This window comes from Schistocerca gregaria, chromosome 1 (assembly GCF_023897955.1).
Source record: "Schistocerca gregaria isolate iqSchGreg1 chromosome 1, iqSchGreg1.2, whole genome shotgun sequence".
NCBI classification, from domain to species: domain Eukaryota; kingdom Metazoa; phylum Arthropoda; class Insecta; order Orthoptera; family Acrididae; genus Schistocerca; species Schistocerca gregaria.
Window position 1 is genome coordinate 497,875,539 of NC_064920.1, and position 17,193 is coordinate 497,892,731.

The 17,193-nt window shown below is 40.7% G+C and overlaps 1 protein-coding gene across 1 annotated transcript in view; it reads left to right on the forward strand.

The window, feature by feature from the left end:
- Positions 1-17,193, forward strand: part of LOC126353952 (serine protease snake-like) — a 96,156-nt gene that overhangs the window by 52,313 nt on the left and 26,650 nt on the right. Inside the window, exons 2-3 of the mRNA XM_050003252.1 lie at positions 11,962-12,288; positions 13,115-13,269. Coding sequence (XP_049859209.1) covers positions 11,962-12,288; positions 13,115-13,269 — 482 coding nt within the window. The remainder of the gene's footprint in view (positions 1-11,961; positions 12,289-13,114; positions 13,270-17,193) is intronic.

Consider the following 17,193-nt stretch of genomic DNA (forward strand, 5'->3'; position numbering starts at 1 on the left):
ACAGGAGTCTAAAATCACTTGTCCAGACGCTAGTATTATGGATAATGTCATTTATGGAGTCAAAGTATGTATATTAGCATAATACTGTTACAAGCAACCTTTTTCATTGTAGCATTGTTAACAAATTCTGTGGTTTTTTAAAATTTAATACAAATATGTTCTGCAATATTCGATGTTATTTGCATTTCCGTCCGATTAGAGAACGAAGGATAAAATAAAAATTTGGCAGGAATCTAAGAGCGCAGCTTAAATGGCTACGACTGAAACGAGAAGCAATATAATTCATAATCTTCCTTTCGACACAGGCGATAGCAGTTCCTACGGTTTTCGATAACTGCGCGACAAGGCAACTAGATTGAGCGTGACGTCAGAATGAGTATCACCCTTAGCTCTTTTCACAAAATTCCCGCAGTCGTGACGTCTTTTTGACGTCACGCGCAGTATGGACTACCACATGATCAGTTATCGACTTTGTGACACGGCAGAATATGAACTTTATTGCTGCTCGTTTCAGTCGCAACATTTAAATCTGTACTCTTAGGTTCCTACCTAATCACACCGTCGGGAAACGCCACACATTCGTAAACAAACAACGAAATCCAGAATGAGATTTTTCAGTCTGAAACTTCCTGGCAGATTAAAACTGTGTGCCGGACCGAGACTCGAACTCGGGACCTTTGCCTTTCGCGGGCAATTGTCTACCAACTGAGCTACCCAAGCACGACTCACGCCCCGTCCTCACAGCTTTACTTCTGCCAGTAACTCGGTCTCCTACCTTCCAAACTTTACAGAAGCTCTCCTGCGTACCGTAAAGCTGTGAGGACGGGGCGTGAGTCGTGCTTGGGTAGCTCAGTTGGACGCCGGCACGGTAGCTCAGCGTGTTCGGTCAGAGGTTTATGTGCCCTCTGTAATAAAGAAACTGAGTCAATCGATCAACAACCAACTGTCTTACGACGTCCGCCTCAAGCAGATGCAACGAACACAAGCGAACAAAATGAGATTAAAAAAAAAGGCGTGTTCGGCCAGAGAGCTGTTTAGCCTCTGTAATAAAAAACTCCGTGGAAGGATCAACAAAACGAACTTTAACGGATGTCATGTGACGTCGGTAACGACAAAATACAATAATCAACAGCGATCAAAATTTTTTTTAAAAAAGTCGGTAGAGCACTTGCACGCGAAAGGCAAAGGCCCCGAGTTCGAGTCTCGGTCCGGCACACATTTTTAATCTTCCAGGAAGTTTCATGGCAGCGCACACTCCGCTGCAGAGTGAAAATCTCATCCTGGAAACATCCCCCAGGCTGTGGCTAAGCCATATCATTTCTTTCGGGAGCGCTAGTTCTGCAAGGTACGCAGTTTAGAAGGTAGGAGACGAGGTACTGGCAGAAGTAAAGCTGTGAGGACGGGCCCTGAGTCGTTCTTGGGTAGCTCAGTTGGTAGAGCACTTGCCCGCGAAAGGCAAAGGTCCGGAGTTCGAGTCTCGGTCCGGCACACAGTTTTAATCTGCCAGGAAGTTTCAAACAACGAAATACTTGTGACGACGAAGAATATGAATGTTAATCTTCGTCTTTTCACTGGCAGCAATTGAAACTGTCCTCAGTTTTCTTCTGAGCCACACACTCGAAAGGTGGTATATATTTGGAAACAAAGAGGCAGACATTTGGTAGAAGGAAGAATATGACTTTTATTGTTGTTCGTTTCAGTCGCAGCAATTTAAGCTGTCCCCTTAGGTTCCTGCCTAACCACATCCTCGGAGATCGCTAAATACTTATTTCGTCCTTCGTTCTCAGATCAGACTGAATACAATAACATCCAAGACTGTAGAACATTCATAAGGAAGTAACAGCGTATTAACAACGCTAACATAAGGGAAAAAGTTGTATGTAACAGGATGCGAGCCAACAACTTCAGACTCCAGAAACTACGACGTTATTCTTTACGCTTACACTTAACCATGCGATGTTTAACTCCGGTCTTCGTTATCATATTCTATCTTAAAGGCTCGTATCGCTGATGCGTTATTAAGTGGCATTTAGTGATAATGGCAATGAGTTTGTCATAAATATTTAATGCTCCGTTACATTCAAACGGCATATTGCAAATTATAAAACAAGTGTGTTTCATTTATAATTTTTTGAAAATAATAACTCGCTCTTTTGTGAAGGCATTCTTCATCGGTAAATCATTACGTGACATTTTATTATAACAATAATTACAATAGTCATTCCAAGAATGGCGAGTTTTTGTAGATCTACGGTACGCACGCATGGCATCTTCTGAGAGGCCCGTATCGAATGCTAACAAAACTCGATAACCTACCATGCGGTCGACGGTCGTAGATATTGCGGGTGACGTCAAAATGACGTCACGTTCGCGGGAACTGAAACGAGCACTACTCTTGAAAAGTAGCGGTCAAAGAAACATCAAACATACAAAAACCATACATATTCTTGTTCAGGAACTACTGGGGTATAACTTAACACGATAACAATAATTATTTAGAAGGATTTCTCTTCCTGGTTTCGTTAAGTTGAGTAGTCACTGAGGAAATATGTACCAGCCGGACTGGTAACACCTAAATTTAGCAATTTCAAACGGTTCCTTCCTGTCCAATTGCTCAATCGTAATTCTCGGCCTGGGGCAACACCATGTAGCTGATGGACCCTCACTGCACTGTCGGCGAACATAGTCATAATGGCAGAGTTATCTCAGTGACACCAAGCGGCGTCGCCAAACAACGATGGCAGCGCCGTGGTTCTGTGCCAAGCGGGAACTTAAGATGTACCGGAATATCGGGTACAAAACTAAGACAGTAAAATACTGTTTTCCCAGATCGGAAAGGCAATGGAAGTCGAATGCTTACGAGATTGACGTTGCTTATTTTGATGACGTGAGGTGGCTGGTCGTCTGGTTGTCAACAGGTTCTCGCGAGCTTTAAGTGTGTCGGTAAATAGTCTTTACTAACAAATTTTTATGATCTGGCAAGTTGAGGAAATATGTTCCGTCAAATAGTATTCTCTTTTAATTTTGCGGGGAAATACAAAAGTAGTATCTATGTGAACATTGCGATCATGTAACTATGCAAAGAAACTGAGGATTTCTATTCTATTTTATGAGCACGTATACCTCTAAACGTTGAGAGTTGCACATTTCGGATGTCGTCTGTGTTATATCTGTTTCCGTACTATCATCATGCTCTACCAACAACCGACATTGCAACTGTATGAAAGAAACTGTATTCATTTATTTGGATGGCTAGGTAAAAATGTTCGAAAGATATTTCGCATAATATATTGTTTCATTACAACAGAATTCGTATTGTCATTCAGATTTTCTGGAGTCGCATTGCGTTCCACTGTTTTTACAAGACTTGTACTTTGCTGTAAGATGTATCAAAATTCCAGTGAATTTGACCGTTAATTAAACTTCTTGGATTGATAGGAGGTTAGAGTTTAACGTCCCGTCAACAAAAGAAACCGAAGGATGGAGGAGAAAACTGGCTGTGCTCTTTCGATGGGTATCACTTCAGCATTTGCCTTAAGCGATGGGTTCTCAGCAGCCTACTCGGATAAGCCCGTTGTATCTTGCAAGACCATTAGCTTACAACTGATACCTGGAACTAATTTTTATTGACATACATAGTATGTATGTATACAGAACGCAGGGAAATGGAATTAAGCAACAAATACTTTTAATATCTAGCCTACACGCTTATCAACATGTTTCATGCCCTTAGCGCCTCGTCTTTCTCATTTATACGACGAAAATCTCAATTTCCTTCATACATCAACGAACCGAGAAGGAAGTGCATCTTAAAACTACATGTGAAATTTGTCAAAGAAACGTCAGCAAACGGCCTAAGTTCTCTGAACTTAATTGTATTTAGCCAACCAGTTCCGGTCTCTCATTAATGCCATCTTCAGGCCCCTTGCCACTCCATGTATACAGAATAAGATAGATCGATACATGCATAAATCGATACATGCATAACTGGAACCAGAGAGTTGTCAAGTTCTACAAAAAATTCACGGAATGCAGATATTGATGGCTCCAGTTATGCCATGTATCGATCCCTCTTATTCCGCGCCGGCCGCGGTAATCTCGCAGTTACGGCGCTCAGTCCGGAACCGCGTGACTGCTACGGTCGCAGGTTCGATTCCTGCCTCGGGCATGGATGTGTGTGATGTCCTTAGGTTAGTTAGGTTTAAGTATTTCTAAGTTTTAGGGGACTGATGACCACACATGTTACCTCCCATAGTGCTCAGAGCCATTCTTATTCCGCATACATGGAGAGCTTACGGAACTGAATATGGCATTGATGAGATGCCGAAACTGTTTGTCTAATCAAAATAACTTCTGAAAAAACACTGCTACTTGGCGACTTTCCCTTAGCAAATACCTGATCAGTCTCTTTCCCGTATCCGTGGCGATCCGAGATTACATTTGAAATGGATTTTCTGATCTGTGATCCCTCCGCTCAGTTTCTGACGTAAAACCGTCGAGAATGTGTTGCTGCATTTGTGTGTTGTTATCTCAGTGGGCATTCGGTTAACCTCTGTGTCGTTCCCCGTGTCTCGTCCTGGCTGTTTGTCACTGGCAGGACAGTGTCGTGACTTGGAAACACTCGGCCCCTTTTCTAAGAAGAAGCGTTATGTAAATTAAATGCGTTGCCAAATGTGGAGACGAACACACTTTCTCGCCGCGGACTAGCGGTGCATGAGGCACAGACGCGGAACTCGTGTCGCCGCGGGGTGCCGGTTGATCAGTGGCTGTGGCCGGGGATGGGGAAAGAGGTGGGAGGGAGAGGGGGCAGCGGGACGCGCCAGCCGCCAGGTGCCTGTCACGGCTCTGTCACCAAGGCTACGCCGGCTGTCTGCTACTTAGGTGATATACCAAGGAGCTACCTTCAAATTCATTTCTCCATCAGAACAGATGTCTGACAAACCCACTGGAACTGGAAGCAAAAAAGGAAAACAATGTGTTGTGTTAATCCTGTTCTGACGAAATGAAGCCTCTAGACGCGCGAATAAGTAAAGGTATCCTCTGTCACCGTCACGTATTTTGCCCTGTCGCCAGTGTCCTTTCGCTACAAGCTCGGCATCTTCCATTATTTCCTCATTTCGGAAGTTCCATCCGGCTTTTCGCGGATGATGCTGTAGTATATAGAGAAGTTGCAGCATTAGAAATTTGCAGCGAAATGCAGGAATTCAGGAAGATCTGCAGCGGATAGGCACTTGGTGCAGGGAGTGGCAACTGACCCTTAACATAGACAAATGTAATGTATTGCGAATTCATAGAAAGAAGGATCCTTTATTGTATGATTACATGATAGCGGAACAAACACTGGTAGCAGTTACTTCTGTAAAATATCTGGGAGTATGCGTGCGCAACAATTTGAAGTGGAATGATCAAATAAAATTAATTGTTGGTAAGGCAGGTACCAGGTTGAGATTCATTGGGAGAGTCCTTAGAAAATGTAGTCCATCAACAAAGGAGGTGACTTACAAAACACTCGTTCGACAATTACTTGGGTATTGCTCATCAGTGTGGGATCTGTACCAGGTAGGGTTGACAGAGGAGATAGAGAAGATCCAAAGAAGAGCGGCGCGTTTCGTCACAGGGTTATTTGGTTAGCGTGATAGCGTTACGGAGATGTTTAGCAAACTCAAGTGGCAGACTCTGCAAGAGATGCGCTTTTCATCGCGGTGTAGCTTGCTGTCCAGGTTTCGAGAGGGTGCGTTTCTGGATGAGGTATCGAATATATTGCTTCCTCCAACTTATACCTCCCGAGGAGATCACGAATGTAAAATTAGAGAGATTCGAGCGCGCACAGAGGCTTTCCGGCAGTCGTTCTTCCCGCGAACCATACGCGACTGGAACAGGAAAGGGAGGTAATGACAGTGGCACGTAAAGTGCCCTCCGCCACACACCGTTGGGTTGCTTGCAGAGTATAAATGTAGATGTAGAACCTCCACTTAACCATACTAAACTAATCTACAAACAAACATGTGCACTTCTGTGAATATGCTGATATTCCCAGTTCGTCCCATTTAGTATGAGTCCCACACACTTGAGCAATACTCTAAGTTGGAACGCACGATTGCTGTCAGCAGTCTCCTTTGTAGTCTAACTGAATTTTCCCAGCGTCCTTGCAACGAACATAAGACTGCCATGGGTCAAGGTAACCATAGATGGACAGTCATTGATTATTGTAGAAGTAACTTCATGCTTGCCTGAGGAAATTCTTTGGAACCCTTAGTGGTTATGTTGTATATTAATGACCTTTCAGACAATATTAATAATGAACTCGGACTTTTCCGGAGATGATACTTTTCTATTTTCTACAATGAGGTAAATGTAAAGTCTGTGGCGTGAGCCTGTCACTCGGCTATTGACCTAAAGCAGGGAGTGCAGCCTTCCATTGCCGCGGCACTAGATGCGGAGAGTGCCGGGCTGATCACCACGGCTGCCCCCCCCCCCCCCCTTTTCCGCGAAAAATCCCTGTTACTGATTTGATAGCAGCCAGAGAGGACTTGTAGACGTCCTGAAGGGACAACGAAAAATTCCCGCCCGTATTCGGGATTGAAGGCGAGACTCCAGGTACGAAGTTGGGTGCTAGACACTACAGCTCTCTGTAATGAGGTACTACACAAAAAAGCTACACTAATATTCAGTTAAATCTTGACAACAGTTCGAAGTGATGCAGACACTGACATCTTACTTTAAATGCACAAGAAAGTTAAATATGCCATTTACAAGACGAATAAACATACTGTGACTAAAATACCAATGAGCCACCATTGCAGTTAATCAACTCACACAAATACCTGGGTATGAAGTGGAATGGTAATATAGGCTCAATTATAGGTCAGGCTGGTGGCGGACTTCATTTCTTTGGAGGCACTGGGAAAATGCAGTAATTTTGCTAAGGAGCCTGTTTAGAAAACAGTAGGGTATCTCTTCTTAGAGTCCTTTTTAAGTGTGTGGGACCCATATCAGATAGGACTAACAGGAGTGTTAAGCTTGTTCAAAGAAAGGCAGCAAGAATGGTCACAGGTTTGTTTTTCTCAGAGGATAGCATTACGAAAATCCTGAAAAAAAATTGATAGGGTAGCACTTTTAGCTGGACATAAATTATTCCGTGAAAGCTACTGCTAAAGCTTGTATATAAGTATTCAGTGAAGAGCCTACAGAGATATTTTTATTTATCACTGCTGTAGGTATAGTACAGACAAAATTAGTCCAACTGCAGCATGCACAGACTTGTTTAGCATTCATTATTGGCGCGTTCCATTCGTGATTGGAATCTGAAGACACTGTAACGTGGCATCATTCTAAGTACCCTCCGTCATCCGATTTACATTGGTTTGCAGAGTTTGCATATCTCCATAAATTGATACACTTCGTTGCATGACTTGTCTGGTTCCAGTTGTGGCTCACTGGCATTATAGACGCAGGACACTGCGTTTTTGCCTTTTGTGAAATGCACTACTTTACATTTCTGAACATTTAAAGCGCGTTCCCAGTCTTAGCATCATTTTGAAACCTTATCAAGATCCGACTGAACATTTGTGCAGCTTTTTCCGGACAGTATCTCATTTTAGATGGCTTCATCATCTGAAAACTCAGAGCTTACAACTAATACTATTATCACGTCATTAGTATACAATCCGAACAGCAAGGGCTCCCATATACTTTCCTGTGGCACTCGTTAAGTTACTTCTAGATCTGGCGATGACTCTCCATCAAAATAGTCAGGTGGTGCAGTGAATAGCATACTGGAGCCAGATTCTTGGAGGGGTGATGGTTCTGATCCCTGTCCGGTCTGGCATCCAGATTCAGGTTTTCCGTGATTTCCCCAACCCCTTCAGATGTTTAAAATGAGGAAGCTGCAACCAGCGTTCGGTTGGCGATGGAATCGTGAATCATGCTGCTTGCTGTGTGGTCCGTCCTTGTCTCGACTGCCGAATGTACGAAAGCGTTGTTAACAGTGATCGCAGCTAAACATTTGTCTCAAGAAAGAATATAAATGCAATTTAAGCTGCCCTCTTACGTCCTCACTATAGGACTACTTTCGAAAATACACACATCCGGAGAAAACGGCCAAATATTTGTGATCAGCTGTTCGTCTCACTCGCAGGAGTTTAACCTTTTATTTTTTTAATCAGACTTCAGTCGCAAACTCGAAGAAAATCATTCCTGAGAGAGCATGCTGTTACATGTGAATAACATCAAGCCTATAGCAGGATACAGACCTGCTTTTTTCAGTTCACTGGCAGCTGGTGCAAAATGTCACCAGTGTGCTGCAATGTGGTGGCGTAAAGGCTTTTGGCTTAAAAGTATAATAATCATAACTAAATTGAATATATTAATTTTAGATGCTTAAATTGAACTATTTAAATATATTTAAATTTCATAATTAATCGTTTAACATTGTGAGAAATAAAAGAAAATGACAACAGTGAGAATTGAACCCACTTTGATGAACTGCTAGGCCACGTGCTTCACCAGTAGGTTATACAGTTATTTGTACCACTGCTCAAAAATTCCTCATACTCTAATTTTAAAGAACTTAACCATCGTTGGCTTGTTTACATGTCTTGTTCCGCCGATCCTCTCACTGCTGCAGATGAGTTACTTCCGTCCGCAGCTCGTGGTCGTGCGGTAGCGTTCTCGCTGCCCGCGCCCGGGTTCGATTCCCGCCGGGGTCAGGGATTTTCTCTGCCTCGTGATGACTGGGTGTTGTGTGGTGTCCTTAGGTTAGTTAGGTTTAAGTATTTCTAAGTTCTAGGGGACTGATGACCATAGATGTTAAGTCCCATAGTGCTCAGAGCCATTTGAACCATTTGAGTTACTTCCAAATCTCGCTGAATAAAATATTTTCGAGTGTTTATCATAAAATATAGGTGCCTCTTTGCGTGCTATCGTTTGTAAAATACCTCTTCATGATATTTTGAACCGTTTATGAAATATGACTATTGTTATGGCCATATGATTCCCGATGTGCAGGTACAGAAATGGGTGCGTCGTATGTAACAATCACACAGATATAAAAACAAATGGTGTAGTCTATTTTGACAGCAAACTGAGATATCGTTCTGCACTGTTTAAAACAAAACTTTCGATCTTGTCTAAATTTCATGCACAGGAATTATGGGCTAAAATCAACCAAACGCAAAGTTTCCGCAATACCTCTCTGAGCTCCTTAAAACTTCGTACTATGCTTCACTTATCATGCAGCAAAGTAACTATAATAAATATCGAAAAGAAATTCAGTCCAGCCGGCTGGGGTGGCCGAGCGGTTCAAGGCGCTACAGTCTGGAATCGCGAGACCGCTACGGTCGCAGGTTCGAATCCTGCCTCAGGTAGGAATGTGTGTGATGTCCTTAGGTTAGGTAGGTTTAAGTAGTTCTAAGTTCTAGGCGACTGATGACCCCAGAAGTTAAGTCCCATAGTGCTCAGAGCCAAGTTCAGTCCAAACTGGAAGATGTAAAAAAAAAAATATTTCACTTTATAGTTTTATTAAAATCATATGATAGATACCTAATAGTGGCCAGAATGCCATGTGTCTGCCCAGGCAGCAGCATTAGGTGATAGCACAGTGACGACATGGCTGGTCTCAGCACGGGAAGTAGAGAGCATGTTTGTAGCACTCAAACTGTTAGTTTACCATTGAGAGAAATAAAATTAAATAAATAAAAATGTTGGTAGCATTGGGATTCGAAATTAGGCTGCCAAACTGCCATCCTGTGCACTAAACCACCTTGCCATGGTGCCTTTGTGACAAGTGTTGCTCTAAAATCCATCATACTCTACACATGCACAATACTTCACCTACAGTGATCATAGAAAAATACTTACCTGGCGCTGTGAGCAGTGTAGCACCCCCATTGCCGGCAGAGCATACACAGTCGAAAACCAACAGCTGTGTCCCTTTTCTGAGCTGATGGTAGTGCAGTTGACGATCATTTCAGCCAGCATGTATTAGAAGAGAACTGGTGTAATTTTAGTGCAATTTTTGGCTCGCTTTCTAAGAGAAATTGCGTAATTGTAGTGTGATGTTTACAGTGTGCTGCAGCACATTAGCGCATGATTTTCGGCCGCCATAGCTTCAACTAAGTAACTGCATGTCTTTAACCACAAGACCACGCCGAAAACCTACGTCAAGCGTTATCCTTCACGTTAGAATTTCCAGAAGACTTTCACTTTCTTTATAAAGCTATATTTTACATTACACATGAAATGTATTAGCAGACTGCCCTTGTATTCAGAAGAGTGGGAGCTCCATCTTAATCTAGCGATACTGATTTAGGTTTTCTGTGGTTTCCCTAAACCACTTGAAATGCCAGAATAATTCCTAGTATAAACCCAAAGCTGAATACCTGTCACATTCTTTTCAAACTAGATCTGTAAGTATGTAAATATCTGCATCTTTGAATAGCGTCATTATCATTGTTCTTAATTTAATACCAAGACATGTCCAACATCTTTGTACTAATACTACTCCTCCTCCTCATACTACTACTACTACTACTACTACTACTACTACTACTATATAACCTTTTACAGCTGCATAATTCAACTGGAATCATCAAAATTAGTAGCGGTCATGTGGGGCACCATGTTGCAGGGGACACCAAGGGCCTATCAAAATTACAGTGAAACCCCACTGTAACACTTTTCAAGGGACTTCAAAAGAAATGGTGTAAAATCTGGGATAATGTAAAATAATGTTTTGAACTGTAAAAGTTACATATAGGAGATCCCCTTGCACTTTATTTATGATGTATGTACATAACAAGCATCAAATACTTGACAGGGACTTTTTTATTATCTAATAAAAATAGCTGATGTAGCTGGAATTAATCTGTCTGGGAAGTAGAAACATTTGACTTAATTTCAAACATCACAATCGATGTTTTTGAAGCCTGCAGCTGTCATTCATTATTTAAATAATGAAATATGGCACTAGTTACATGTTTTTTCATGCTTAGCACAATGCGTTTTGAGAATTTTTTCTCGTTGTCAAGTGTACATAGTAAATACGTAAATAAGTATTTTGTATAGTGTTTGAATATGTGTTGTTCTGCTTCACTTGGACTGTACTCATCTTTTTGAGGTTATCAGGTACTGTCTCATTGTCTCCAGAAGGCACCGTGTGTTCTTGTATAAATGGGAGCAAAGAATCAGTCTTCATGGTGTGTTTTAAGTTCTGTGAAATAAAAGCTTTAAAGAGAATGAAATGCTTGATAATAATTCAGAAGTACAACTTAAGTTCGACTGTTACATTTATTAATCTGCAGTAACTATGTCTACTACTATGAGCATGGATAACTGCAGAAATTTATCCAAGAGGGGGGTAAGATTCTAAACTTGCCATTTTTATATAATGTGAACTAAATTTGTGAAAAAATGTAGTAAAATTATTTTTGTCTATGGTTATCTACACAATAAATTCTTGAAGGTAAATTACTCCAATATCTAGAGTACATTTCATTAGTATATATGAAGTATGTAGTACTTTTATTTTATTAGCACAGAAGCATTTTGATTTTGAACTGATTATCTTCCTACCTCATTTATTTAAATTACTTGATGTGATATTTATGTGTAAAGCACTACAGGAGAACAATTTCAAAATAGATATTTAATTATGGTAACATTAGATCTTACCAGGTTTCAGCCATATATTTTGGAAACATTGTGGGCCTTAACTCTGTTGATGTGATATTGACATGATAGAATTCACACTTTTCTTCACCACAGAAAAATAACAAGATAAAAAAAATATAGCGACTGCACTGATAATAATTCAACCGTTCCTTCCACTGTAATTGTGAGTGCATGTGCATATCTTTCTTTTCCATACGTGCCCAGTGTTCATGTACTGCATCTTCTACATTGCTGCAGTTGCTGATCAATTATTAGAAAGCAAAGCTAATATTAATTATTATGTATGTGCAGGATCCTCTTGCACACTGAATGATGGAAGACAAGGTGTATGTAAGAAGTTTGAACAGTGCCGAGAGGCCATTGAGGAACTACGGAAGGGGATCCAGCCTACAACCTGCTTCTTTGATGGTTTTGTGGCTGTCCCATGTTGTCCAGTGAAAGGACTGTCAACTCCGTCAACACCTGGAACTCCTCCCAGAGTGACAACACCATCAAGACCCATACCAACTCCAACACGACAGCCAACACAAGGACAGCCATCCTCATGCCACGATCCTATAGAAGACTGGTCACCAAGTCCTGCAGAGGAACGCTCACTACTTCAGCTTGCCCAGCAGAGTAAGTACGTGTGCAGTTGTGTGTTGTTGCTGCAGCATAGAATTTCGAATAAATTTTTGCATTCTTTAATAATGAATTACTCTTTCTGTTTTACTTTTTAGGACTATTATTCAAGTAGTATTGTATAAAAGAAAACATTGATTGAGAAAAATAATAAGTTATGAGACAGCATTGCTGACAAGTATTCACCTTAATTAGTACTGCAAATTGTTTTCGTCTTCATCATTGTCATCGTGACCTGTATCTTCACAGGGTTTGCATATTAATCTGCATTTAGCAAATTTAATTGCAGATGGGGGCCAGATGCTACTCCTGCCACCACCCTTTCTTCCCAGGGACGGAATTTATGCATTCCATCTATGTCTGTGTCTTAGTGTTATCCTATATGAAATTGTCATACTGTTTCTGAAAAGTTTTCAAATTGTGGAACCATGGTGGGACCATGAGCATCAAGCCAGTATTCACTCAGTCATATATGGAAAACTCCCTAAAAACTACATCTAGGCTGGCCTGCACACCATCCTGCATTGTTAATCAGATATGTTTGGGCCCAATGCATCTCCCCAAATCCAAAAGCGGCATGCTAACATGAACAGCTATTTGGGTGGGTGTGGGCCTTTAGTACTGTGAAAAGACACACAGTTTGAAGATCACGTAACTGACCCTTGTATTTATTTATACAATAAATATTTTTTCTCAAGCAGAATGTACAAATATTACATTTAATACAGTTTTCCTTGAAAATGCATATTAACAAAATATTTAAATTTTTATTAAGTATATTGGTGTACACAGTGCTTTCAGAGAACTTTCTTTTGTGTTATAGAGTGTGTTGAGTATCGGCGACATGTTTACCAATTGGTGCAGGACCCAATTCTCATAGACAATCCGGGACTCCTCAACCTGTCAACATGTGGTATGGACAGAGAACCACTCATTGTTGGAGGTGTTCCAGCTTCTCCACGAGAATTTCCACATATGGTGAGAACTGTGTAATTTAAATGCTTTTTGTCTGTTGCAGGTAACATCCTAGTTTAACTTAAATTACTTGATTACTACTTGATACTTTCCTTACAGAGAGAGGAGACAAGCAGACAAGGGTAAAGAACTTGTAGGTGCATTGGTGAATTAGAAGAGGTGTGTAATGCTGGTGTCAGAGTAGGGAAGGCCTTATGTAGGTGGCAGACAGGGCTAGTGAATTTTTAGGATGGAGGGTTTACAGGAAAGGGGGATATGTTGTAAGGAGTGTTCCATGAGCTCAGATCAGAAAAGCTGGTGTTGGCAGAAAGAATAAAAGTGACATGGACTGTGAAGCAGTCATGAAAGTGAAGCACATCATGTTGGACAGCGTGTTCAACAACTGAATAGTCCAGCTGCCTCTTGACCACAATTTGGTCATGGTCAATCTTGCAAATAGCTTATTAATTTTCATGCCCTCCTAGAAAGTGGCACATTGGTTGCAGCTTAGTTAGTAGATCATGTGAGTGGCAGAACACCACTGTGGGAGGGTGGAGATGATGATCCTCATTTCAGGGTACACTGACAGGTAGTGAAACCCGAGCACAGAATGCGATTCACTTGCTGAAATTCTGGGTGGTACTGAGTTGAGAGATGTGTTCTTTTGTGGTAAGACAATAGATGTTTAGGATGGGGTAGGTTACTGGAGAGACAAGGCTTGGGAGTACTGGGTTGGGTGAGTAATTGCGGTCTGGCATTTTTGGAGAGACTGCTCATAACTACACATGTGATGGCCGCAGATGGAATGGGTGGCAGCTGTCGAAGTGGAGGTATTGTTGGTGGCTGGTAGGTTTGATGTGGATAGAGGTACTGATGCAGCCATCCTTGAAGAGGAGAGTGTAACATACCACTTCAGTGGCGCATATTCAATGACTCATCTTCAAACCAGATGTTAGCCTTTCTTTTTGAGTGAGTTGCATCGAAGGACACACCCACACACAAAATTGAGTAATACCTTGTTGATGGCTTCATTGTCCATTGTAGGAGCATCATAATATTGGCAGTTCATCTTTATACTACAAAGAACATTAATTAATAAAAGGATTGGGAAATTAAGGTAACTTTTAAAAATTACTGAATGAAGTAAAATTTCTGAACTTCAAAACATTTATATTCAGCAGTATTTCACACTCTGAACAAACAACACAAAAAATACAGCTGCTCTCAGTAGTTTTACAAAAGCATTTGATCTATAACCACTTTCCACCAATTCTGACCACAACACAGAGGAGCACAGATACTATGCAAGGTAAAGAGATTACATCTTCATCAGTGATAATTGGTGACACATATTTAGCAAAATTGATGAATTAATTTAAGAAAATGTGTGTAAAATATTACAACATTGGTTTAAACACATGAAATATAAATATTTATGCATCTAATAACACATTTTTATAAACATGGATTTACATGAATTTATTTTTTATGCAAACAAAGATACTGATACCCTTCTGATATTGTAGGATTTTTAATGTATCATTGACTTGATTACATTAAAAGTTCAACATTAAGGAAGGTGGTTTGTTGGGTTGAGGAGGACCAGGTGAAGTGAATGAGGCAAAGGTGTTGAGGTTCTGGAGGACTCACCCTCAGTTCAAATCGCGAAGATGTCATCAATAAATCTGAACCAGGAAAGGAGTTTGGGATTCTAGATGGTTAGGAAGGATTCCTCTAGATGAGTCATGAACAGACTAGCAGAGGATGGCATCTTGTGGATGCCCATTGCTGTACCATGGATTTGTGTGTAGGTGATGCCTTCAAAGAAGAAGCAGTTGTGAATGAGTTTATAATTGGTCGCGATGATCAGGAAGGAGGTAGTAGGTTTAGTGTCAGCTGGAAATTGGAAAAGGCAATGTTCCATAGTGAGAAGCCCATGGATGTTCAAGAATACTTTCGGACGAGGTTCTTCCTCTGCAGTAGGAAGCACACAGACATACACTTAAGCACAACTCGCGCACACACACAGCCACTGTCTCAGGGCACTAGTGTAATAAGTGACTTGAAAAATAACTATGGGGTACCAGAACTGCAGGCACATCTCACTAACAACAGTTTGCTGTAAAGTTATGTAACCAATTTTGTGCTCACATATCACAACCTCCTTTTTAGGAAATGTGGGTGTCCAACCACACTGATTGTGCTTGCTCCATTTGTTCATTTAACCCAGATGGATTTAGATAGGGGAGCCTGGATTAATGTTGTTTCCTTGGCTTCTGAAAAGCCTTTGATGAAGTACTGCATTTTAGTGAACAAAATGCATTCATACAGAATACTGAAATGTCTAACATTTCAACAGACCACTTCCTCACTTTTGAATGTGTTGTGTGGCTTGTGCTGATGAGACAGTGCCAGAAGTGAAAGGAGCATCTGGAGTGTGGGTAGCTCAAGGAAGTACGATAAGAATATTACTGTTCACAATATGCGTTGTGTCAAAGAAGTCTCCATACTTCAATATCGCAACAGTAGACTATATTGAATTAATATGTAACCAGCAATCTGTATCTACACCATCATGTTTTTGTCTTCTTTGACATACTGCAAAGAACTGCAGCTGTTTTGCTTCAAAAAGCTTCCTCGGCACTCTTGTGCAAATCTTCATTGATCTTGCACTGATCTTGAAATATCTGCCATGGTAAAGTCCAGCCTTTGTTGAGGCCATTAAAAAGGAACCGAAGGTGTTGCTCAATCACAGCCACTCCAGCACCCTAGAAATTTTTATTCATGTGCATGAGTTCCTTAATAAACAGATTGTGCTGGAGCTCTATTCTGTTGTAATTACTCATGATACAAGATTCTGACACCTTTGTGGTGAGGTATAACATCTGCAACATGTCTGCACAAGAATTTTCATTCATGTCCACTTGAAAATGGTCTGAGCACACATCATGTAACATTCCAGCCAATATCATAATATGAGGCAGGTTTTTTCCAACTCTTGTTTATATTGGGAATTTTCCTTGGATCAGAAAATCACATTTCTCCTGTACAAACTGCAATGTATCACACATTTATCAGAAAGTAACACACTTAGTGAGACATGGAATTTGGAACTGGTGAGAACAAAGCATGACAGACTGGAATTTGCTGCTCTGACCTTGTCAGATAGTTCATAAACAAACATTGATCTAAATCTTTCCCTTTTCAATTTTTTATTTTATTTTATTTTTTGTAATGTGGTCGTGGATTGTTGAATGCAGTTTTTGAGGTTCAGCGAAATGGATACCAATAAAACAGCCATTTTTTTTCACCAGTTGTGCAAAGTGAGGAGGGGTACAGAGACTTTGACACCCCGTATATAAATGACCTAACAGAGAATGGTTTTAGATTTCTGAGGCTGTCCACAAAAACATACAGTTGTGCGTTGTTAGAAAATGTTTGTGAATTGTAGGAAGACCTGAAGATAAGTGGCATTTGCTGCGAAGAGTAGCATCTGACTCTCAGAAATAATGTAATGCACAGTATATGTCAAAATATTTAATATTGTTGTGAGTACATAATCATTAATCAGTGATTGATCACTGGTATCGGACACCATTATCAAACACCAAGGAAAATTGGTTTGGACTGATTTCAAATGTAACGACAATGTACATCTAGCCACAGGGAAAATATCAAGATTTCTCAGCAAAAGGCTTAAGTAGTAAATCAATAGCTGTCTTTTAGATCACCTCCGCCCTCTCATAAATACAATTTCTTTTTAACTATACAGTAGGAATAATCCACCCTACTTAAACTTTGTTGTTGCAGTTCTACTAAACTAAACTTTGCTGGGTCCTTTTCCACTCCTTTGCCAGTACAATTACTTTCCCTTTAGTGTTATTTTCTCTCATCTATTTTCCACAACCTTTTTTTAATTACAACATTTTAACAGAATTTGATTTGTTT